The sequence below is a fragment of the Mesoplodon bidens genome (genome assembly GCF_964165515.1).
Source record: "Mesoplodon bidens genome assembly, chromosome: 3".
NCBI lineage: Eukaryota > Metazoa > Chordata > Mammalia > Artiodactyla > Ziphiidae > Mesoplodon > Mesoplodon bidens.
Window position 1 is genome coordinate 151526535 of NC_138178.1, and position 24852 is coordinate 151551386.

The 24852-nt window shown below is 49.4% G+C and overlaps 2 protein-coding genes and 1 pseudogene across 3 annotated transcripts in view; 1 reads left to right on the plus strand and 2 right to left on the minus strand.

The window, feature by feature from the left end:
• FLVCR2 (FLVCR choline and putative heme transporter 2) overlaps positions 1-13941 on the plus strand; it is a 65292-nt gene extending 51351 nt beyond the window's left edge. Inside the window, exons 6-10 of the mRNA XM_081229123.1 lie at positions 5787-5897; positions 6708-6813; positions 6964-7075; positions 7661-7716; positions 12200-13941. Coding sequence (XP_081085249.1) covers positions 5787-5897; positions 6708-6813; positions 6964-7075; positions 7661-7716; positions 12200-12268 — 454 coding nt within the window. The 3' untranslated portion in view covers positions 12269-13941. The remainder of the gene's footprint in view (positions 1-5786; positions 5898-6707; positions 6814-6963; positions 7076-7660; positions 7717-12199) is intronic.
• On the minus strand, positions 3610-4263 carry LOC308614606 (ras-related protein Rab-15-like; annotated as a pseudogene). Its single transcript has one exon. The product of its transcript is annotated as a ras-related protein Rab-15-like (transcript).
• Positions 13942-15845: 1904 nt separating the features above from the next.
• ERG28 (ergosterol biosynthesis 28 homolog) lies at positions 15846-24738 on the minus strand. Its single transcript, XM_081229124.1, has 5 exons — positions 24493-24738; positions 21972-22135; positions 19350-19440; positions 16702-16820; positions 15846-16578 (listed from the first exon to the last, which is right to left on the minus strand). Exons 1-5 carry the CDS (start codon positions 24630-24632, stop codon positions 16499-16501), a joined length of 594 nt encoding a protein of 197 aa, XP_081085250.1. The 5' UTR covers positions 24633-24738; the 3' UTR covers positions 15846-16498.
• Between the last annotated feature and the right edge of the window lie 114 nt (positions 24739-24852).

Genomic DNA, 24852 nt, shown 5'->3' on the forward strand with positions numbered 1-24852 from the left:
GAACCCTGCTCACAATTCATATCCTGGACCCAAGACACAGCACACAAAGTTCACAGGGAGATGGTGGGGCTCAGGAGCAGGTGGGGTGCCTGGGGCTGTGCTGAGTCTCAAGACAACAGGTGCAAAGGTGGTGAGGAGTCAACAGGCAGTCTCACGTGTTCAACAGTCTAAGGCCAGGTCCCAGGCTACCTCTGGGACTGGAGAAGTTTAGGGGTGAGAGGCTGACTCTGGTACCTCATGAGCATAGCTGCACCCTAAAATCCCAACCCCTCTCCTGCCCCATACTTCTCCCCAGCTGTGGCCCTTATGGATGGGGCTTCTCAGGCCATAGAATCCTAACCCCAAGTTTTCCCTTCCAGAACCCCTAGGGTGCAGTAAAAATATAGTCCCTCTTCCCTGAGGGGGCTAGGAGAGAAAGGCAATGGTGCTCGGCCAGATCTTCAGGGAAAGCAGCGACACTGACCACAGGTTGGAGCCAATGGCCAGTATAACTTCCCCTCCCTCGAGTCCCTGGCTGAGGGCACACTGAGGGTTGGCACTGCTGACCTCCCCACCCCAGAGTGATGCTTCATATTTTAACACCTGAGGAGTTAGTCCTCAAGGAAACATCCTCAGCTGTGGTCATGACTTCGTCCTAAAGAGTCAGCTCTTTACATTTCTCATTAGCCGACGATTTATAACTATTCCTGCCTTCCTTTTCCTTCCACTATGATAACTCATCCCCCATTCCTTCATCCTGAGCTACCCTCTCCTGCTCTCTCCTGATTTGATACGAGTCAGAAGAAAAGGTTTGGTGATTTCATCCCCCACCCTTTTTTTCAGAGGAGTAAGGAAGTGGGGCTCTTAATTCTTCACATATGTGTGTCCTGGATTTTAGTTTTTAATTAGTGAATGTTCGATGCCCAGTTTTGTTTTCACTCCATTGCCAGCCATGCAACGCAGCTTAAGAGTGATCCTCCTCCCTAGGCTTCTCCCATCTTGGGAAGGTGGGGAGGAACCCTACTAGGGCTGGTAACTGACTTGTTCCTTCCTTAAAGGGTCTCCTGCAAACTATTCTTGGACCATATGGGGTTAAAGAAACTTCTTCCTGAAACAAAGGGCCCTGGAGGAGGGAGTCCACTTCCCTCCACCTGTAGCCACAGTGCAGTTGGCAAACCCTCAAGCCTCTGAGTCAGGAGCTAGAGGAACAAGATGAGCACTTGGTCTTGAAAGCTGAAAGGAACAGCACCAAGCATTCCTACCCAGGGCTTACCTGCTTTCTGCCCATGAGCTCCCTGCCCTTCTCCCACAAACTTTGGGTCTTGGGAAAGCCTTGAGAGCTGAAGGCTGGGCTCAGTGAAAGACCACCAGCATGGTTCTGTCAGCTCTCACCTGCCGGGGTGGTGGGGAGATGCCCATCTTACATAAGAAATGGAAGGTTGCTTTGGCTATTCGGGGTCTTTTGTGTTTCCATACAAATTGTGAAATTTTTTGTTCTAGTTCTGTGAAAAATACCAGTGGTAGTTTGGTAGGGATTGTGTTGAATCTGTAGATTGCTTTGGGTAGTATAGTCATTTTCACAATGTGGATTCTTCCAATCCAAGAACATGGTATATCTTTCTGTCTGTAACATCTTTAATTTCTTTCATCAGTGTCTTATAGTTTTCTGCATACAGGTCTTTTGTCTCCTTAGGTAGGTTTATTCCTAGGTATTTTATTCTTTTTGGTGCAATGGTAAGTGGGAGTGTTTCCTTAATTTCTCTTTCAGATTCTTCATCATTAGTGTATAGGAATGCAAGAGACTTATGTGCATTAATTTTGTATCCTGCTACTTTACCAAATTCATTGATTAGCTGTAGTAAACTACCATCAGACCCAGCAATCCCACTACTGGGCATATAGCCTGAGAAAACCATAATTCAAAAAGAGTCATGTACCCTATGTTCATTGCAGCTCTATTTACAATAGCCAGGACATGGAAGCAACCTAAGTGTCCATTGACAGATGAATAAAGAAGATGTGGCACATATATACAATGGAATATTACTCACCCATAAAAAGAAATGAAATTGAGTTGTTTGTAGTGAGGTGGATGGACCTAGAGTCTGTCATACAGAGTGAAGTAAGTCAGAAAGAAAAAAACAAATACTGTATGCTAACACATATATACGGAATCTAAAAAAAAAAAAAAAAAGATGGCCATGAAGAACCTAGGGACAGGATTGGATGGGAATAAAGATGCAGACCTACTAGAGAATGGACTTGAGGACACAGGGAAGGGGAAGGGTAAGCTGTGACAAAGTGAGAGAGTGGCATGGACATATATACACTACCAAATGTAAAACCGATAGCTAGTGGGAAGCAGCCGCATAGCACAGGGAGATAAGCTCAGTGCTTTGTGACAACCTAGAGGGGTGGGAGGGAGGGAGACGCAAGAGGGAAGAGATATGGGGATATATGTATATGTATAGCTGATTTACTTTGTTATAAAGCAGAAACTAACACACCATTGTAAAGCAATTATACTCCAATAAAGATGTTAAAAAAAAAAAAGAAAAAGAAAAAGAAATGGAAGATGAGGCCCAGGAATCCCTGCTGCTGCTGAATTCCCCTCTGGTTTGCAAACTGCTGTCCCGGCTCTTAACCTGATATATAGGAGCTGGCCCTTCATTTCCAAACACTCCCCTTCCTGCAGTGTGTGGTTGGCCCCAGGGCTCTCCTTGCCCCTGCAGTACCCTCAGGCCTTGGTCCACATCTTTAAATTCAGGAACCCGGGGGCAGGGAGAAATAGTGTACACGCTGCAGGGCAGGTAGAGAATGGAGGTTACTTCTTATCCCTGCCACCCCTCATCATTTTTTTTCTTCTCTGAAGCTCAGTTCCCCCAAGAGGCAGGAGGGCAGGCAGCCAAGTGCAGTGGAAGCTGGGGACGGGGGGTAGGACAGCCCCAGGCATGGGGACCACCAGTTTGGGCTTTCCTTCCTCTCCTCTTTCCCTGGTCACCGGGGAGGCAGGCCCATGGCACAAGAAGGGGCGGTGGGGAGGAGAGGACGGGAAGAATTTCCCACAAATTGGGGTGGGGCTTCTCCCGGAGCGGAGCAGGGGGCGTGCCCCTGAGCCTGAGTCCATTCCCTCGGCCCGGCAAAGAGGGAGGAATCGAAAGGTGCTGTACCAGCAGCCACACGGGACACGTGGGGGGCGGGGGGAGGGCTTTGATAGGAGCACAGCTGAGGGGAAGGGACAGAAAGAGAGGTGGGAAGAAGCGAGGAGAAGCGGAGAGGAGACCAGATGCACTGAGAGAGAAGGAACCTCCAGTGGCCTTGACTCCGGACTGGACCATCGCCTGGGACCTCGGGGTAGTGAGGCGGTGCTCGTAGTACATCAGGGGCTCGAGGCAGGCCTGTGGCTGGGGAAACAGGCTGGAGGGGGCCGTCCCGGGGGGAAGGTGGGGGGAGGGGGGCGAGGCCGCTCGGACAGGACAGAGGAGCTACTCCCCTGAGCCAGGCAGGGGGAGGAGCCCAGCCGAGATTCCACAGGGTCACCCGAAGGCGAAGAGAAGCAGGGCAAAGCCCAGGCTCCCTGTGTGCCCGCAGCCCTCCTGCGGGGAGAGGGGACTGTGCGGGGCGGGGGCGCTCCACGCAAGATGCTCAGCACCAGCAGGTTTTCGAAGAGTTCTCCGGGCCCTCGGGTTTGCCCTCATCCTCCTCCAGCTCCGCCAAGGCCAACTCATCATTGGCGGGTGTCCGCAGACCTTCCAGCTCCTTCCTGTGGGCCTGCAGCACCAGCTCGGTCAGGCGCATGAAGGACTCCTTAACGTTGAGGCTGGTGCAGGCCCTTGCTTCATAGAAGTCCATGCCATACTCTTGAGCCAGCTGCTGCCCTTGCTCTCTTCCCACCTGCCGTTTCTGCTCTTCATCAGCCTTATTCCCTGTAAGGGTCTTCTGGACACCTTCTGGTGCATTCTCATCCACATCACTGACCCCCTTTGTGATGTGCTGCTAAGAGCGCTCACTGCTAATGTCGCAGACTAAACATATTCCCTGGGCCCGTCGATAGTACTGCTTTGTGATGGTCTGCTATCTCTCCTGCCCTGCTGTGTCACAAATCTGTATCCGCACTTTGATGCCATCTACCTCTATGGTCTTCATCTTAAAGTCGACACCGATGGTGGAGAGGTGCGAGGAGTGGAACTCTTTGTCGGTGAAGCCGCGCAGCAGGCAGGTCTTGCCTACGCCAGAGCCCCTGAACAGCAGCAGCCGGAACAGCACATCGTACTGCTTCGCCATGGCCGGGCCGGAGGGGCTGGGGGCTGTGGGCCGGCGGGCGGCGGGCTCATCCCTGCTCGGCCGGGGCCATCGCGGCGAGCGCCCGCCCGAGAACGGCGCCAGCGGCGAGAAGGAAGCGGGGCCGGCTCACGCTGCCTCGCCGCCGCTCGCTCGGTGCCAGGAAGCGTGTCCCATATATTTTATATTGTTGTGCTTTTTGTTAATTTGTCTCCAGGTGTTTTTTAAATTTCTTCTTTGATTCCTTCGGTGACCTGATGGTTGTTTAGTAGGTAACTGTTTAGCCTCCGCGTGTTTGTGTTTTTGGCAGTTCTTGTAGCTGATTTCTGATCTCATAGTTTTGTGATTAGAAAAGATCCTTGATATGATTGCAGTTTTCTTAAATTAGTCATACTTTTCTTGCGTGGCTTTTATAAGGGTTGAATGAAATAATAAATGCACGTAAAGCACTTAGCAGAATCCCTGGCATCCAGTAAATGCAGTGTTAGTTTCACATAACCACAGTACACACCTGCTGGCAACCCCTCTGTGTTTCTGGCTTCAGCAGAGATGAGTGAAGGCTTTGAGCTTTCACAGTCTGAGTTCCCACGTTCGTGGCCAGAGCGCAGAAGGATGTGCAGAGTCCCTGCCCTCAGTCAGTAGGACAGAGAGGGATGCAGGTCCCAGTGCAGGAGTCAGGGCCACAGCAGAGTCCTGAGTGGGCAACATGGGGGGAGAGGTGTGGGGAGGGGCACAAGCAGGGTGAGCCAGAAACAGAAACCAGCACGTTGCTGAGGGTCCTTCTGAGGGACCAACAAGGGGAAATGCAACTGGGCGTGGGCGGCTTTCTCACCTCAGCTTTGGAGTCAAGGACTTAGTTCAGGGCTGGAGAAGGTTCTCTCTTAGTTGCCACGGTCAGGAGCAGAGTAGTTCAGATTCAGCAGGAAAAACGGTGCTGGACGTGTGCTGGTGGCAACAGGAAGAATTCAAGGATGACAGAGACTCTCACAGCCAGGGCTCTGCCCAGCATTGTCCTGGGGTCTGAGGGCAAAGCAGACAAGCAGAACGGGCTTCTGGGGTCGTCTGCATGCCCCTGCCGCCTGACCACAGCTGTTGTGTGTCCCATTTGTTTTTTCAGTGCGGGAGGAGGAGAGGCAAGGGTTATGCCTTCTTGCTTGTGGGTAGGACGTGACAAGTCCAGGTTCAGCGCGATCTTGTTGAGAGGGTTTTGCAGGAGAACACATGTGCCTCAAGATGACGTCATACTGTCCTGGTCTTACCCTTTGTAGCTCTGACCACAGTGTGATCATTGGTCCGATGTCCAACAACCTCATGGACAGAAAATTCTATGAGAGCAAATAGCTCACAGAAGTGGGCTTGGCACGCAGTACGTGCCCAATAGATAGAAGGTGGGATGGAGGGAGAGAGAGAGGAAGGAAGGAGGGAGGGAAGGAAGGAAGGAATGGAAGGAAGGGAGGGAGAGAGGGAGGGAAAGATCCTGTTAAAGTCCGCAGTATATGACTCAGCTTCGTTGCCTCTGCTTGTAGGCAGACAACTTTGGTGGTCTATATCATGACTGTGGTGGGCATGGTGGTTTACACATTGACCTTGAACCTGGGACACCTGTGGATAGTGTTCATCACGGCTGGTGTAATGGGGTAAGTTTCACCTCTAACCTGCTTAACTGGAAAGCTCCACCCATGGTTCCTGAGCTGCCAACATCCTGGGAAGCAATAGGTATCCCTCTGGTGCCTTCTCACTGACCTCCTGAAATGTGGAAATGGTGGCCCGAGGTCATGTTCACTTGTAACACTTTGAAAGCCCACCTGGGACTTCCAGTCGCATCCGTGCTGTTGGGATGGACTGTGTCCTTCACAGATCTCTGGGAGGCTAGGAAATATATGGACTCTTTATTAGCTCTGCCTGGGACAACAGGGGCTCAGAGAAAGCACACAGGGCTGGGAATCAGAAGGAGTGGGTCCTGATCTCAGTTTTGCTGTTGACTATCTATTAGACCACAGGCACCTCCCTTAATCACTCTGAGACTCAGTTTCTTCATCTGTAATTTAAGATGAGTGGCCTGCCTTGTGGAGTTGTTGGAAAGAATGAGAGAGGTAGTGGGTGTGAAAGCAGCAGGAAGTGTGGAGCAGGTGTAAGAGATCAGAGCTGGAATTTTCTAGACTTGATGCATGAGAAAGTGTAGGAAAGGGTACCTCTTCCACAGGGGTCTCTACTCAGCTTCACCTCCCACTTATTTTCCTGTGGGCAGTGTGTGTGTGTGTGTGTTTGTGTGTGTGTGTGTGTGTGTAATGGCTGCGTAGGGGATGGCCTGATTTTCAAGGGCCTGGCATGTCTTGATGGGAAGAAAGAGACTAGGAAAAGGAGTTGTAGGGTAGGAGGAGGTAGGCTCCCTTTCCTCCTTGTTCCGCAAGTTCTCCATCACCTTGTTTCTGTGATCTGGGCTTCAGCTTCTTTATGACTGGCTTCCTCCCGCTGGGATTTGAGTTTGCTGTGGAGCTGACATACCCAGAATCAGAAGGCATGTCGTCTGGCCTCCTCAACGTGTCTGCCCAGGTAGGCCTCTCATTTCGTGGTGGCCCCAGAGCCATGGCTCTTTGTTCCCTGCTGGGCTTGTCCGGTGCAGACACTACATTATGGCAGCTCAGCTCCCCCGTGGGCTGGTTGGCTGGCTGCTTGTTTCCAGGCATCTCTGTGCCTTTGCAGGTATTCGGGATCATCTTCACCATCTCCCAGGGCAAGATTATCGACAACTATGGAACCATGCCTGGGAACATCTTCCTGTGTGTGTTCCTCACCCTTGGAGCAGTCCTCACTGGTGAGTCAGGGCCTCAGGACAACATGATGCTCTGACTGCTCATGGGTTTAGGCTGTTGGCAGTTTGGCACCCAGTGCCTTGATTGATCATACAGTTGGGCGTTCATGTGCAGTGGGGCAGACGAGAGGGCTTGTTAGGAAGTCTTTGGGGGAGGCATTAGCATATTTTGTTGGAATGAGCTTGGGTTTTGGCCCCAAAAGACCCTTGTTTGAATCCTAGACTGTGACACCGACCTCCATAGCTGTTTGACCTTGGGCAAGTGGACCCACTTCTGGGAGCCCCACTTTCCTAATCTGTAGAATGGGGATTGTTGTGAGGATTGGAGCCATGTGTGCAAACTCCCTGCTAATATGAGGGATCTATAAATGAAGGGCAGTGTCATCACTGGCTTCTGCCTGTCAGGGACAGCAGTGGTCCCCAGGCTTATCAAGGCTGACTGAACCTCCAGATCCCTGGAATATCTGAAGGAGGTGGGATACCTGTGGCCCTTAGGAGAGTGAGGGCTCCCTCTCGTGGATGAACGTGACCATTGCTCTGCTTGATAACTGCCTCTTTTGCCCTTCCTTCTGCAATCCTGGACCTCAGCATTCATTCGGGCAGATCTCCGGAGGCAGAAAGCAAACAAAGAAACTACTCAGAATGTGAGTATGTGGGGAGCTGCTGGGCTGAGATCCGGGTCCCGGCTTTGCTGAGGCTGCAGCAGCAGGGGTGGGGGTGCTCCCAGAGTGACGGGTGGCTGTGAGAGCAACTCGGCGTCACGCACGTGGAGACAAAGAGTTTCCTTGGGAGCTGCCTCAGCCCTGCTTTTCTGCTGCCCTGTCTGGGCTCTTCTCCTGCTTCCTTCCCTTCTCCTGGCCTCCCTGCTCTGGTCCCCGGAGCTCCTCACTGTGTCACAGTCTGATGAGCAGCACCCCCCCCACCCCGCCCACCCGGATCCTGAGACATGTCCTCAGGCCCTGGGTCCTCTCCTTTCAGCCTGGGGTTGGTGACTGAAGAGGAAAGGTAGCCACCTGGGGCCCCCCATTCTGACATGGTGGTGGTGGCCTCGAGACAGTGGCCCTCTTGGCATGTGACAGCCCCCCAGGCAGCGCCATGGGGATAGAGGGGCCGGGGCCAATGGGTTGCCATCAGGGCTCTAAAAGGACAAATCAGGAAGCAGGAGTTGATGGTCATGGAAGGGGAGAGGACCAGGAGTTTGATCTAGAACAGAAAAGTTTTTCCCATAGCTCTAATTGGCTGGGGAGTATTTTAACCAAAGTGTTAAGTGTCAAATCTGAGCCAGGATGAAAGGAATTTCAGCTCTAAGAGCGTAGTAGGGTTTTCTTCAAAAACAGAACAGAACACCCAAAACTCATTACAGAGGTAATACATATTCTGTAAAAAAAAATACAGAAAGGTGTACAAAATTTTAAAGTCATCTTGTAATAGCATCAGCTAGAGATGAGATGCTGTTTTTTTACATTTTCTTATGCATGTCTGTGTCCACATATGACATATACATATAGATATATGTATGGGTTTTTTTTGCTTTTTTTTTTTTTTTTTTTTTTTTTTTTTTTGCGGTACGCGGGCCTCTCACCGTTGTGGCCTCTCCCGTGTGGAGCACAGGCTCCAGACGCGCAGGCTCAGCGGCCATGGCTCACGGGCCCAGCCGCTCCGCGGCATGTGGGATCTTCCCGGACCGGGGCACGAACCCGTGTCCCCGGCATCGGCAGGCGGACTCTCAACCACTGCGCCACCAGGGAAGCCCCTGTATGTATTTTTTAAACAAAAGTGGAATCTTATTCTATGTGCCTTTTTACTTGTTGCGAGTGCTTTATCAGGTCATTAGTCTCTTACAACATACTTTTAATGACTGCACAGTGTTCTAATGACCGCACATGGATAAACATGATTTGTTTAACAGTTTTCCTGTTTGGGAACATTAAGGTTGTTTCTGATTGTTGTTATAAATGATACTGTGATTAATGTCCTGGAGCTGAATCTTTGGACACGTTCTTAAGCACAGCATTTCCCTGAGAAATGGATCAGTGGTCGTGCCCATTTTTAAGCTTTGATGTGTATTGCCAGACTGTCCTCTAGAAAGGTACTGTCAGTGCTACCAGTGCTCACTCCTCTCGCAGTGTATGAGGCCAACACTGAGTATTTATCTTTTTTTTTTTTTTTTTTTTTTTTTTTTTGCGGTACGCGGGCCTCTCACTGTTGTGGCCTCTCCCGTTGTGGAGCACAGGCTCCGGACGCACAGGCTCAGTGGCCATGGCTCACGGGCCCAGCCGCTCCACGGCATGTGGGATCTTCCCGGACCGGGGCACGAACCCGTGTCCCCTGCATCGGCAGGCGGACTCTCAACCACTGCGCCACCAGGGAAGCCCAGTATTTATCATTTTTTAAAATCTTTGCCAATTTTCTAAGGCAAAAATATTATCTGAAAGAGGTACATTTAGCGCTTTAAGAATACGTGTTGGCAGATGGATGCTAACCTTTAGTTCCTTACTGTTTGTCCTCTGATCTCACACTCTGGGGTTGTCAGGTAGCAGCAGGGAGCAGGTGGAGGGAGGCGGCTGGGACTGGACATTCAGTGGGGACAGAGGGAAAGCCTGAGACAGGAGTGTTATTCTCAGGAGCCTGTGAGAACCGTGGCATCACCACCGTGGAGATGGGTTTGCCCCTGTGCCATGGATGAGGAAACATGGGATTCGGGACACTTTGGCGAATATATCCTGAGCCTGGGAAGAGGTGCCCGTGATAACAGGATAGGTTTCTCGTGAAAAGGTTTCAGTTTGGAATGTGACGCCTTGTGTCAAGTGATATGTGATTTTGCCATGTTTACTTTATAATCTGTATTTCCCTGGGCAGATAAAGGCAAACAGAAGAACGTAAAGGTCACCTATAGTCCTAGCGCCCAGAGATACCCTAGTAACATTTCGTCATTTCCCAGTGTATTTTCTATGAATATGCTTGTGCACATTGGGTTTTCTACCCTGATTGTTTCCTTACTAGAGCTTGGCAACCTTTCTGCACAATTGCACCCCCAAAACCCCACATCTACGTATACACATTTCCATTTCCTCTTGTTTGCTATTTAGGTTGTTCCCATATTTCACTATTTTGCAGCCAGATCCTTGTCCACTAGGACCAGGTTTGTTAATCCAGGATGGAGGTGTTGGCTCGTCCGAATGGACTGTGGGAAATAGCACCGAGTAGGACCAGGAGGCCAGTCCAGTGCTGGTGCTCAGCTTTCAGTGTCCTGGATACTCACTGTGTGTCTCCGCATCTCCCTTGCATCTGGGGGAGCCTGGTGGGATAGGGGGTCAGAGTCATGCTGGGCTAATGCCCAGGGAAGCCAGGGCTATCAGAGGGCATCCCTGCAACGGCTGTCATTTGACACCCCGAGGTGGTGGGTGTAAGTGGGACCTGCGAACTGTCACAGGGATTCACTCTCAGCTCCAGGTGAACGCAGGGCAGGCAGCGCATCTGGCCAGAGCCGCTCTTTCTTTCTTTTGTTTTAACATCTTTATTGGAGTATAATTGCTTTACAATGGTGTGCTAGTTTCTGCTTTATAACAAAGTGAATCAGCTATACAAATACATACATCCCCATATCTCCTCCCTCTTGTGTCTCCCTCCCACCCTCCCTATCCCACCCCTCCAGGTGGTCACAAAGCACTGAGCTGATCTCCCTGTGCTATGCGGCTGCTTCCCACTAGCTATCGGTTTTACATTTGGTGGTGTATATATGTCCATGCCACTCTCTTACTTTGTCCCAGCTTACCCTTCCCCTCCCCGTGTTCTCAAGTCCATTCTCTACGTCTGTGTCTTTATTCCTGTCCTGCCCCTAAGTTTTTGTTTTTTTTAGGTTCCACATATATGTGTTAGCATATGGTATTTGTTTTTCTCTTTCAGAGCTGCTCTTTCTAATCGGTGAAGTGTGTCATTTTGGTAGAAAGAGCCAGAACTTCTGGCTGGGGGGTCATGACTGACCTTCATGGCAACAGTCTGCATTTGGGTTTCCATTCTTCTTCCAGTTAGTAGTTCTTGGCCACAGGGGCACTAAGCCCTGTTTGATTGTGATTTCAAGGTGATGGCTCTGGAAGAGGCGGGAGTGTGTGCATGAGTGTGTCAGAGAGAGGAGACAGCCTGAGTGGCTGAAGTCGGCTGCTGGCTGCCTGAGTGAGGGCTTCTCAGGGCTGAGGCCGAGCTGGTGCCAAAACGTTAGCAAGATGGAGAACAGGAAGCTGGATCTACCGCTGTTATCTCTGCCACAGGCTGCCCTGAGAGTGTCCTTGGAGAGGGAGCGCCATTTGTCCAGCTGACGTGTCCTGGACGTGCTCCTCCAGCCTCGATGGTGGGGGCTGTGTGGGGCGGGGCCTGTGCACGAGGCCTTGTTGGGAACTGGATGAGCCCCTGATGGAAGAAGCAGTGTTCCTAAAATGGCAGACAAATGCCCAAGTTGGCCGCTGGCACCTAGGGGCCTCACAGAATAATCTCCATATATAAATCCCACCCAGCTAACAAGTGTGACCCAGAAGGTCTTCTAATCCTGTGCCATCCGCCCCCAAGAAAACTGAAGACAAACTGACCCAGTCTCTTTTTCTATGCGGAAATTATATATACATTATTTTCAGCTGACACATGCCATTAAGCATCCTGCCTTTATAACAGTTCTCTGCTGCAGCTGTTCCACGCACATGGTAACAGTATTCCTCATCCCGGGGCTGCCCCCGACCGGGGGTGGTCAGCAGTCCTGAGGGAGGTGCAGACCTGGCCCTTTGCACAGCCGCCTGGGGGCCCGTCAGGTGGGCTGAGGCTGTCAGAAGGGGGAGGAGGGTGAGCAGACCTCAGTGGCACTCGCAGTGAGGTGGCCCGTGGTGGCTGCAGTGTCACAGAAAGCTGCCTTTTTGTGTTTCCTTTGATCCTGTCGCGATGGTGTGTGTGTCTGGGGAGCACACTTGTGGCCAGGCCGGAGCTTCTGTTCCTGTTCTCTTTATTCGCTGTCAGGGGTGCTGAGTGCCTGGGACTCTGGTTTTTCCCGCGGATTACAGACTCACTGGCAGGCAGATGCTCCGGTCGGGATGGAGTCCCTGCCTCTTCACCCCAAGGGCTGCCCACTTGTTTGCCTTGTAGAAACCCCCGGAGAAGGAGGAGAGCAAAACCAGCAAAGCCCCCACCAGTGTATTGGAGGTGCGCCTCTGAGAGAGAAAGGTGGTGGGACTCAGGGAACACGGACCACGCCCACCTCTTCAGCCAGCACAGCTCTCCCTGCCAGCACTGCGGGCTTCACCAGAGCAGCTTTTGGAGGGAACCAGGAGGGGCATAGCTGTGGCTTGGACAGCAGTGCCTCCGCCTGGAACCCACCGCAGAGCTGGTGTCATCTGCCTGGGGGAGACTGCACTTTTCACCACGTGCCGATCGGCTCCCCGCCCCTCCCCCACCCTCCCCCACCCCTCCCCCACGTAGGTCTGGGAGCTGGTGGGCGGGGGCAGAGGGAATCCTGGAGTCAGTTCTGGCCGGCTGCCTGCCTTCCCTCCACCCCACCTCGGGAGAGAGCCTGCAAATTATCAAGGAAAGAAAGCTTATTCCGGAAGTTAACTGTTCCTTCAGACCCTTAGGAGCCCAATTCTAAGGAGCAGCAGCTGCTCTGGACGAGAGTCATTCTTGGGCCACCAGACTGACCGCTAACATTCTGTGGGAGAGAAAACACTATCAGGACAAACCCCTCAGGACTCTGGGACCAGGTTCTCCCGGCTCATGTTGGCGTCTGTCTCCAAACCCTCTTTCCCAAGAGCTGATCAAACCAAACATCAGTAAACTTGACAAAAACTTTGCTGTGGCTGTGAAGGAGAAGCCGATTTCAGAGAGTCGACCTTCTCAGGAGGTGAGGGTGCTTACGAACTTGGGGACCCTGAACGATTTGGGAATGGAAAGGTTCTTTTCTACAAAAGATGTCCTGGCCTAGGGCCTTGTGTGTGTGTCACTGTCACCTCCGCTCCTGTCATCTGGACGCTGCCCACGTGTTCTCCAGAGGGAGGGCAAGCCCAGCCAACTAACTGCCTGTACCTTTTAGTGAAAACCAACCTGGATACCTTCCCCCCGCAACCTCCAAAACGCCTCTGAGATGAAAGGGGCAGACGGTGGCCACGGAACGGGACTCAGGTCTGCTGGGTTAGATAAGTGCATTCATTCCATCGCTGATGGGGACAGTACTGGCATCCCCACCTCTCCCCTCACCCCCTTCTTTAATAGCAATGATTTTTTCTCAGATGTTCTGAATTTAAAGATTCCCCTTCAACCAGCCCTAGCTGACCTCTCCTGCTTTGCCTGCTGTCTGGCTCTACTCATGGGCTTGGGTAGTATTTCCAAAAATAAGACGTTTTGGTCATTTCTCCTGTGCGTTGAGTTCCGTGATCATGCCCCCTATGCTGCCCCGGCCTCAGCATATTGGAGCAGCCTGTGTGGCAGCGGTGCTGGGCTGCTTGAGCCACTGCCCGAGGGGAGCCAGGTGTGTGTGTGTGTGTGTCTGTGTGTGTGTCTGTGTGTGTGTGTGTACAGATATTCTGTACATAATAAAAGAAGTTCACACTTCTGGTGGGAGGGCTGAGGTAAGGGTGGAGGAGAGGTGGAGAGTGAGGGCGCCTTACTTTTTGATAAGGAGGGTGTTTACTCTTCAGTCCCTTAAAATGTATCAACAAAATGTTTACTGAAAGCATTGATTTATTTAAAAAACATAATTAGTATCTTCTGCTTGTTCATGTCCGATGTTTTAAGGCAATAAAAGATTCTCCATGTGGTCCGCCTTGTCATTTACTGGGGCAGAGATGGCTTTGGTGGCGGGAGCGGTCTGGAGGGGTGGGGGCTCGGGGTAGAGGGCCTCCGTACCCTGGAAGGTGGTCTTCTGCTGACACAGAGACTGCCATCCTAGTGGGTGATTTTTAAAAGATGAGGCTGCCGAGGTGACAGCTGGCCTTTGTGGGGGACTGCAACGCAACGTCTGACATGTGACTGGGACTGCTTTCCCTACAGCATCCAGACGAAGACAGTTCACCCGAGTGTGCCTGCTGCCCAGAGCGCGCACTGCCGTTCCTGGCTCTGCCCCAGAGGGTGGCCGGAATGTTTGTTCTATAATCAGAGCAGTCACTCACCAGGTCATGCTGGCCGGAATCCACTTTTGTCATTTGCAGTTCTTCTGAATCATCCCCCTTCCTGCCCCTCTTCCCTTTGCGATTGCGTTTACCTTATGTGTGGTAGTGAGTGGGCTGCAACGATCGGTTTCCTGGACATTTCTTCTTGAGAGAGTTGCACTGTGTCTGTGGCATTCTGGCTCCGTATCTGTTAGCAATTCTTAGGTGGAGAGACAACACTGTGATTCCACTTTAAACCACCCGGGAAGGGAGCCAAGCCTGGGCTGTTAGAGAAATCTTATACTCATAGTGTCTGCCAATACTCTGTATCATTTCTTTAGATCCTTCCCGATCTTGTCTTTATTTATCTGGAATCATGTTTCTGTGGTGCATGCCTAGAGGATCCACATCATCTGATGCTTTCATTCACTCCTTTCTTAGGTGGGGTCCCTGTGGACCTCCACTCAAATGTTAACTCTCTGTAAGACCATTCCTTTTCTTACCGCCTCCTACAATAGCTGGTAAGGGAAAGGTGGTTCGTACCTCTGAGCTATTTTTCCAGGTGAGGACGTGAGGCCTGGAATTGTACCAACCACTTTTGGCACCATGATCATCATAAAGGAAGCCAGCCTGTGGATGAAGCCAATGTAGGAGGGCAGAGCCAAAAGAATCCCAGAGAAATAGAGCTCAGTCCTGATCAAGCCATTCCTGAAGCCGATAATCCTCCTTTCAGTTTTGTGAGCCAGTGTTATCTTTATTAGTTCAGCTAGGTTAGGGAAGATTTTCACCTAAAGAGCCTTAACTGACTGAGAATTCCCAACTAAAGTATCAACTTCAAGCTTCCTGTCAGGCCCTCACAAGCCCCCTGCCTCCCTTCCATCTGCTATCTTCCACTCCCTAACCTCACCATTCTGTAGTTACAGTGATCGTAGTCCTTCAACAAGACTAGATGCTGCTCCCTCTGCGCTAAATGCCCGCCTCACATCTTAAGACATATGATCCCTGCGATTCAAGTCTCAACTCCTATCCCAACTCCTCAGGGAGGCTTTTCCCGATGGTCTAAGTTGTGCACCTCCCTGCCCTTCCTGATCACAGTACCTTGTTTTCTAGAGTTCGTATCACTGTCTGGAGTTGTTCTTTCAGGTATGGGCTTGTTGACAGTCTGTCTCCTTGACTACAGGGACATTGCCTGGGTCGTTCATCTGTCTTTCCCAAGTGTCCGGCATGCAGTAAGTGTTCAATAAACCCTTGATTGTGTTTGGATGGCAGCAGTCTGCTCCAGTGCCTTGTTCTTGGGCCCCAGTGTTCTTCTTTTCATGGTCATACAGCTGTTTCTTCTATGCTGCCTGGTTCTGCTTTCTCAAGAATCTGTTTCTTCCTTGGGAAGAAAACAAGAGAGGGTCCTGGCTGTTCAGCTGTGAACTCAGAATCTTTAAGGTGGGGATGGAGAGGAGGAAGATTTGACTTCACAAGAAATGAGCAAGAGACAAAAGGCAGCCAGGTTTGCCTGAGTCTTGAGTTGTCCTACTCATGGTATATTTGATCAGCAGAAAGCTGTGATTCTCCTCTGCTAGGCCTCAGACGAGGGGCAGGAGTGCTCTGGGCTTAGGGGAGGCCAAAGTACGAGGACTGATCAGAGCAGAAGGTTTTTCTATTTATTACAAATCTCATTACACAAATACAGCTGACCGGAAGGTCTAAAAACAGCCCAGACTCTTCCAACCCTGATCCACCTGTAGGCACAAGGGTAAGGAGCCATGCTCACTTGCAGGGGAGCCCTTCTTCTTAGAAGAGCTGCCTGTCCCCTGGATGGTTCAGAGTCCTGGGTCCAGCAGCAGAGAGGAGCCCAACTTGGGTTGACACCCCCTCGAAGCAGCCCTTGGTGGCAGCTGCTGTGGGTGCGGCAGCAGCTTTAAGTTTCACAGTTCACGTGTTCCCACCATACAAGTCAAATCGTCGGGTGAAGATAAAAGGGAAAAAGCAGAAGGCTGGAAAAGGGGTCCCGGAAGAGGCTGTGGGTGGGGGAAGGGCACACAGTGGGCTTCGGATGTGCTGGCGATTTCTTGATTTGGATGGAGGTACAGAGTATTCATTTTAAAATGATTCTTTAAATGGTACATACATTTAAATGGCACCGACTTGCCGTAGGCATATTTAAATATCTTAAAAATTTTTAAATTAAAGGAAAAAAAAGGAAGGGACTAGAAGTGGAAGATGGAGCAGAAAAGAAATTTAAGAGCAAAGAGGGTGAAGGAAGAGGCTAGCAAAGGTGGAGGATGAAGTCTCGGACGTGGTGATGTTGGCCTCAGTTCCTCTTCTTCTGTCTGGATCCTGGTTCTGCTTCTAGGTACCGGAGCCCCACTAGCATTCCCAGGATTGAGAAACCTTAATACAGAGACAAGATTAGTGGCTGACATAAGCATGGCATTTTCTTATACTGCTTGTATGAGGCTCGTCCCTAGGGCTGGGACGGCTCCTGCAGGAGTTCTAGGGTCATTGGATGCTTACTTGCCACCATGAGGGGTGCCAGGACGCCAATGGTGGGAGCTGCGGTCCCATATACAAACAATTCGGAGAGAAAGTGCCCCAGGGCGAGGAGGAAGGTCCAGAGCGTGATGTGGTAGAGCCTACAGGGGAGCAGACAGAAATGGGACTGAAGGTACAGCTTGTTCAGTGCAGAGGAAAAGCAGTGATCAGACTTGAAACACACAAGTCAAAACCCATGAAATGACTATGGCTAAAGAAAAAGGAGACTTGGTCCTGGGAAAGACCTGGCTGCTTGATCACATCAATTTATTCACATCTAGGGCAAAATTGAAGATTTCAACTGCTAAACTGAGAGGGGAATGGTCCAGGCAACCAGAGGGCCTTTGCAAGTCTTAGCAAGGTGGTGAAGCCAGCGATAGCAAAGCAGAGTCTGGAGTATGGCAATCCCAGGTAGTGTAGACAATTTTGGATCAATCATGCTTCTGTATTCTACTTACTCAAATTGGCTTGACTCTAGTCCAAGCCCACCTGGCAGATGTTTGGCCAGGGCCAGGGGATGGATGCCATAGAATGAAGGGCACGTATGGGGAAAAGGGTAGCAAGGACCTTTCTGGGGCCTTTAGATGCTCTTGCAACACGGGGTGGGTATTTTGCATCTTAACCTAGCAAGATGGTCAGATGGAGGACACAGTGACAACCTCATGGGAAGAGAACTTGCTCCTCAACTTTGATAAGGAGGTGGAGAAGAGAGAGGTTATAGGATGACTGACCACTTAGATTGCTCGTACCGTTTTTTTTAACTATGAAATTTTAAAAATTATGAAATACTTCAAATATACAAAAAATACACATAATAGAATTTACCCCCATGCAACGAATACCCTGCTCCATCAAATCTGAATATTTTGACATTTTTGCTTCAGATACTTTTTTTCTAAGAAATAAAATATTCGGATTTCCGTTAAAGCCTCCTGTGTATCCTTTTCCCACCCTGAAACCATTCTTCTGCCTCCTTTTCCCCAGAAGGAATATCTTAAGTTTGATGTTTATCATTCCTGTGCATGTTTTTATACACTTAGTAAGTAAATATGTATGTATGGGAGTTGTCTTTTTTTTTAAGTGAAAGCAGGTTTATTTAGAGATATACACATTAAATAGGCAGAATTTCTGAGAACAGACTGTCTCAGAAGGTGAGAACAGCTGGGAGTTGATTTTGAGTTTCCAGTTAGGGAGGGAATAGAATCAGAGTGCATATCAGAAGGCCCTGGACCAAAGTCCCAGGCGTTCAAAAAACGTTGGAAACAGAAGTCAGCATTTGCAGCTGTCCTGTGTTGAGTGAAGGGGAAATGAAAGGGTAAAGAGGTAAAGGTAAGTCTCAGCTGTCTCTGCTCATCCCCAAAGCACAGCGAGCAAAAGGCATACCCCTTATACTTGACAGCAATTCTTCATCATGGTAAAGGTCTTTAAAATGATTATTCAGCCCTTACTTCCCCCCAGTCACCCAGAGAGGCAGAACAGATATACCAGTTTCATTTCATACATGAAGGGACCGAGATGCAGAGAAGGTCTATAATGAACTTGCTGCTACAAAGCTAGTTACCAATAGAACTGAAACTAGAGCCTATTTTCTTGTTTTCATTCTCGGGCCCCAGGCTGTTTCCACTAAACTGCACTGCTTCCAAAAATACGTGTCAATCTAGAACAAGTAAACCAGTTTCAGGTTCAAAAATATGAAAAAATAAAGCTGGAGAGATCGCAGTGCTAATAGCCCTGCTTCAAATCCCACTTGAGTCAGTCTTCCTCAATTTAAATTAGTTGGGTCTCTTATACGTAGATCTACAGAATCAGCAATGAAAATCACTGCTTCCCAGGGCTACTAAGAGGAGACTTAATCAAGGCCATGTGGATGGAAGCATCTGGCATAATAAGAGGGGCTCAATTAATATCATTATCTCCTCTCTTGCCCAGATGCTGAGAGTCTCGGTAAGACAAAAATATTTTAGTATGAAGCTGGTGTTTTGGTGGCCTCACCTGGGGACCCGAGCAAACTTTCCTTGACTGGGGTGATGACTGCTGTTGGGAAGAAAGCTCGAGCCCCCTCCAGTGGCCGGCACGGGTTACAACATTATCTAGACCAGAGGCTGTGATTGCTTGCAACTGTTCCACATTAGTCCATGTGAGTCCCCTGAAGAGGCAGAATACAGAGGAGTCCTGGGTTCTCTGTCACCCTCACCTCCTGACTCTGCATAAGCATACAACCATTTAACTTGTGGGCTCATTTTTGCATGGATCGTGATTTCTGTTCATTCCTGCTTCTCAAGGAGGAATGTAAGAATAAGGTATGTCATGGCCTCTCTGAAAAGAGCACACTACCTCTTTAGTAGAAGAAAGGCTGACTCTTTAGTAAAGTAGAGGGGTATGATGCAGGCTACTGGATCATAACATAACCACTTTGCTATGTGAGTTTCAAAGAATGTTCAAACTTTAAAGACCTTTAGGCCTATTATGTTTTTTAGGCCTGGGAGGAATGGAACCTATTAACCTTTTATTATCCACATCCCAGGCTAATGTATCAAAATTAACGGGTATCCAAGAGAGGACCACAATGTATATGCTTAGCACCTGATTTCCAACAGAAGGCAGCTAACGCTCTTCCCTTCCTTACGTACATCTTGTTGTGAATGTCGATGGCGCAGAGGCAGCGAATCACTGATGAGAGTAGCGTCCAGATTCCAAAGGTCCGAGCTTGGAGGCCATTCACTGTGCAGCAGAAAAAAGCAAGAGTGTTGAGAAGGGAGGGTCCGGGTTCCCTCCAAACTCTTCCTACTTCACTGAAGGGGGCAGGGAGCTAGGCCTGAACTCCCCTTGGCTGGGCACAGAGGAGGCTCTGGTGCTGCACATGGGAACTAGAAGGAATGGAAAGAATTCCAGAATGAGAAGTGGCTCAGCTCCTCTTCAAATGCCTACAGCTGGGTGGGCGAGTTCCAAGAGTAGGAGCCCAACAGACAGCCCACTTAGGCAGCAACTCCTGGTTGCAGTAGTTTACGGCTCTGCCCTGGAAACCGCTCTGGTGTTGGCGAAGCCCGGTGAGTCTGGATCCGGACAGGTTTGGGGGAACGTGGTGAGAGTGGTTCTGTCAATACAAGATGCCTAGGAGGTCAGCAGACTTTCAAGGCTGATACAGGAGATAACTCAGAAATACTGGGCTCCATCTAGATGCCCACACTTGGTCTTTTTTTTTTTTTTTTTTTTTTTTTGCGGTAGGCGGGCCTCTCACTGTTGGGGCCTCTCCCGCTGCGGAGCACAGGCTCCAGATGCGCAGGCCCAGCGGCCACGGCCCACAGGCCCAGCCGCTCCGCGGCATGCAGGATCCTCCCGGACCGGGGCACGAACCCGCGTCCCCTGCATCGGCAGGCGGACCCTCAACCACTGCGCCACGAGGGAAGCCCCACACTTGGTCTTTGAAAGACCCAAGTCCCTGGGTCTTCTGAATCTTATGTGAACGAAGCCCTAACCAGGCTGGTTTCCTGTTCATGTGGGAAGGCAACAAAGCACTGTTTCTTTGGCGTTTGCTGGGGCCACTCTGCTTTTGCTAGCTCCATTCTGGCACTGCTGTATTAAATATCTTGTCCTGAGTATGGATCACAGTCCATCATAACAGTGCTTCTTGACCCTGGACATTTATTAGAATCAACTGAAGAAATTTTATAAAACTACGAAGACCTGGGTACCAGCACAGTTAAATCATACACTCTGGAGGGGGGCCCAGGGCCCACCTGGTATTTTCTAAAACCTCCCTGGCCTTGGTGATATTAATGTACCGGCATTGATCTAAGGCATCCAGTAGTGGGGAGGGGGAATACCAAAACGGTGAAAGCAAAGATACTTTCTTTTCTGGTCTACTGAGCAAGAGAAATTTTAAGAGACAACACTGACAATTGAAAGGTCTTTCAGGATTTTGCTTTAAGGATTTTTCAGCCTTTGGAAAACCAGACGGCAATACCAAATTCACAACCTTGAAGACCTATAGATGGTAGTAAGGTGAGAAAAAATTCCATATACCAAACAAATATCTAACGGTTAGCCCTGGAGGGCAACATTCTTTATAAAGCATTTTGATAGCTTTTCTGATGAAAACGCAGGAAATTTCTCTAGTGAGTGAGATATAAAAGTGGAATATCTCACCGACCCGAACTAAATTAGGCATCAGGTGAAATTCTACGGGATGCGCCGGGGTCCTGCTATGATCAGAAAAGTACCAGGACAACCCCCAGGTCATGAGGGAGGAGGCATTTTCTACCCCTGGGCTTCTCTGTGTCAACTTTAAATTCAAAGGGCTAGACCAGACAACCTTTAAACCCTGTGAATCTATACAGGGTTCCTGGACCATCTGAGGACTGCACTGGAGGGTGAAAAGTGGAACTGTCCTGCCCACTTTTCCAGGTTCTTTACACCCATTGTATTTGAGCTTTGTTCAAAGTGAGCCTTAGCCTACTTAGTTTCATTTGATACTCAGATGTTACAGAAAAATGAGTTAGGTCAGAGCCTGAATCTGGGTTAGCTATAAATGTGACACAGAATTGTCAGCTACTATGAAATGGTGCTGCAGCTCAAGCCTCCCCACACATCAGCGCAACAAAGCGCAAGCTGAAATGTGCAGACACTCTCAGCAGAGAGGCTCAGGACACTGGGAGAGGCTGCCATGCGCCCACGGAAGTTCAATTTGGGAGACCAACTTAGAGGGATCTGGGATATCTTCTCAGGTCTATGTTACAGTTTGAAAAGAACTTGGATTAGTAATTCTCCATCTGCAACGCAGGGTATAAACCATGTGTGCCACGATCTGATTTCTGAAAGGGGGCTGAGCTAACGTGAAAAGCTTCTTTATGGTTTTCTGGTCGGGCACCATAGAGTCACCAAGGAACTGTTTCCTCACTTGCCCTTGTAATGCTTTTTGTACAGACTAGCTGCCTACGGCAGTGTAAAATGAGTGAAAAGGTCTTCAGAGAAGCTTGGGGGAGAAAAGGACCAAGTGCTATCTACCACGTCTCTTACTCTAGTGGCTGCCTAAGGCTAGATTAGGCAGCATCAGATTCACCTGGGAAGTTTTTAAAAAAGACTCCTGGGCCCCACCCAGCAGGTGAAAGGCTCAGTAAGTAGGTCTGGAGAGGAAAATGGCCACCTGTGCTTTGTTTGATTTTAGTTTTTCTAGGTTATTCTAATGTATAGCCAGATGTGGGAACCACAATTTAGGCCACTCCCACAAAGGATGCAGGTCTTTGCTTTCTTACCGAGGTCTGGCTTGCCAGTGTAGAGCTTTTCATAGAGAAAGGTGTGGTCTCGGAAGCTCTGTAGCGTGTTCCCCATGGCGATGATGGACACCATAACCAGCCAGCTTCGTAACACATTCAGGAACCGGCTCATGGCTCCCCTCAAATCGGAGAGGGCTTTTTGCCTTGGAAACAAAGGCAAAGGGCACGAGACAACAGATGGTTAGTGTACTTCAACCATAAGCTCACTCTCCTCTGTAGTTAACCTGTGTCCCACCCATGAGGGCTGTACTAAGCTTACTTGATCAATCATTTCATAAACTCCTCTCCAAGCACCTGAGGCTCATCCACTCCCAGTTACCCTTCACAGGGTTGGCACACTGCCTTTGAATATCTACCTTAAATCAAAGTGTGCTGACCCTTTTACCCAGAGTGAAAAAGGCTAAATAATGCAGTGGGTGAAAATGACAAAACCAGTGGAAAAAACGGAGAGAAGAAAGGGAACAGGAGAAAGGGAGGTGTACAAATATCACTATAAAGAAATAAAATGGACTTCGGTGTAAGACTTACAGAAATTGATCTCAATATTTAGTCATAGTAATAGTGGTGAGTCAACAGTATACGTTGCAATAAGTAGCACAGTGCTTATTTTTGTCTAAGGAATTTCTCCAAAAATATTAGCCTAAATCAGAACTCTCTTCTCTTGGCTGGAATCAGTCCCCTGGGATCTTTACTTCTAGCCTGGCGTTTCATGTCATTCCTTTGTAATGCAAGTGGCTCAAAGGTGATTATAAATCTACTAACAGATACCTGCCTGGCTACTGGTGACAGATCCTTCCAAGCACAGAAAAGCCTTGTACATTTGAGTGGAATCTTTGGTGTGAGGGCAATATTTACATCCTTAAGTTTTCTCTACTCTGGTTCTCAGGTACACCATCCTCCATGAACTAGGAGAACAATCTAAAAGTTAAAAATAAATTGTGGTGACTTGAGAACTAGTAAGAAAATTATATGGAGAAGGAAACAGCTATGTTAGTGTTGGGTTAGCTATTACAATAGCTAACAGTTATTGAGCACCTGTATATGCCATGCACTGTGCCAAGAACCTATCATATATTATCTCATTTAATCCTTAAGGTGGGTAGACACTTAATATTTCCATTTTACAGATGAGGGTTGGCACAGAGAGGTTAAGTGACTTGCTTGATGTTACACAGCTAATAGATGGCAGAGCTGAGATACGAAGCATGCTCTGTTGGTCTATATGTTGCAAGACTGTCTCACTGTTTGAGAATATTTTGATGAAGTTTCCATTTTTGAGGAAGACAAGCATACCACAGCCACTTCTGTCTTCAACTTGTATAGAAAATACCATAAGGTCACGTACTTTTTGTTTAAAAAACAAAACCTTAAATCAACCCTTGCTGAGCACTCAGCTTGGTTTAAGTAAAAACCATGTAGATTAAAAAAAATCTTATCATGGAATTGCTTCTTGCCATCTTTGTTATGTTTTCTTGGCCCACGGTTTTTCTGTTGTCAGGTTAATTTCTTGGGCCTTAAGTGGCGATAAATTATCAGGCTTCCTTTGTCACTTCGGCAGTAGATGTTTCGTTATGTCCCTACACTACCCAGCTGAAACAGATATTAAAGTCAGCAATGGCTCAAGACAGTGTGAAGCACCAAAAAACAAGGAGTCCTAGAGGAGGAAGGGTCAATGGGTGAATCGCTCAGTGAAAATGGGTCACAAAAGTGGACTCTGTCCAAGTGCAGAGAGAATGGGGTTCTACTGGAATCACAAGCAGTTACAGTATGGGCCAAGATGTGCACACTCCCCTCCCCTGCCATCCTCCTTGTTTTCTCACCCTCCTTCAGCAGGAGACTCAGGCTCTCTCAGGGTCAGAAAAGCCGCATGGATGGCCTCCCTCTTTGACAGAACTTATGCCCGTTTCACAGAAGCTCTCAGAAACCCCAGCAGATAGCTGATGAAGGCAGAGCCTGAGCACTCTTCCGAACTGCTCTGCCAATCCCTCAGCACAATTTCCCTACAGCTTTGGAGGGCCCCCTAGAGCATCCAACACCCATTCTCAAATTTTGCCCTGGCCCAGGCCAGCAAAGCTGTGGTGTTTAGTAGAGTTGGGAGTGAGAGGTTCCTTTCTAAATGGCCCTACCATTTAGCAGCTGTGTGACCGTGGGCAAGTAATTTACACTTTACAGCCTAGGTTTCCTTACCTGCAAAATGGAGATTAAAAATACCTATCTCAAGGGTTATTATAAGAATTACATGAGAAAGTAAAGGTTCCTCGCACCGTGCTAGGCTCAGAGTGGCCGCTCATTCGTTCATCCATTCACTAGTTCCGAACCTATCAAGCCGCCTTCATCTTCCCAGCTCCCTCTTCTCTTGGTCTCAGGAACCTCTTTTCCCCCACAAGGCGGCCTCCCTGGTATCTTCCTTCTACCCCACATCCATTTTTCCAGACTGTCCGGATCCTCTCAATCAGATGCCACACAGACACCTACCTCTTCTCCCCTCCATTCACCTTACCTAGCGATTGGACTCCCAAGAACAGCAGCAGCAGCAGCAAGAGCAAGAAGCTTCCCCAGCACAGCTCCAGTCCTGAATCCACCTGAACCACTTGCCCCGCCCCCACTCTCAGCCCGTCTCCAGGATTGGGTCGTTTCCATCAGCCCTCGCTCTGATTGGCTGTTCTGGTTCTGCTCGAGCAGGAGATGGGGCGTGAACCCCTTCACTGCCAATCAGCGGTTGCCGCTGCCCAAGCCACACCCCCGGTACGCCGCTCTTGCAGTGACCCTTCGTGTTGAGCGTGGCGGAAGAACTCCAGGTTCGGAGCCAATCTTTTTGCGGAGGAGGTAAAAAGAGCGGAAAAAAGAAGTCAAGACTTCT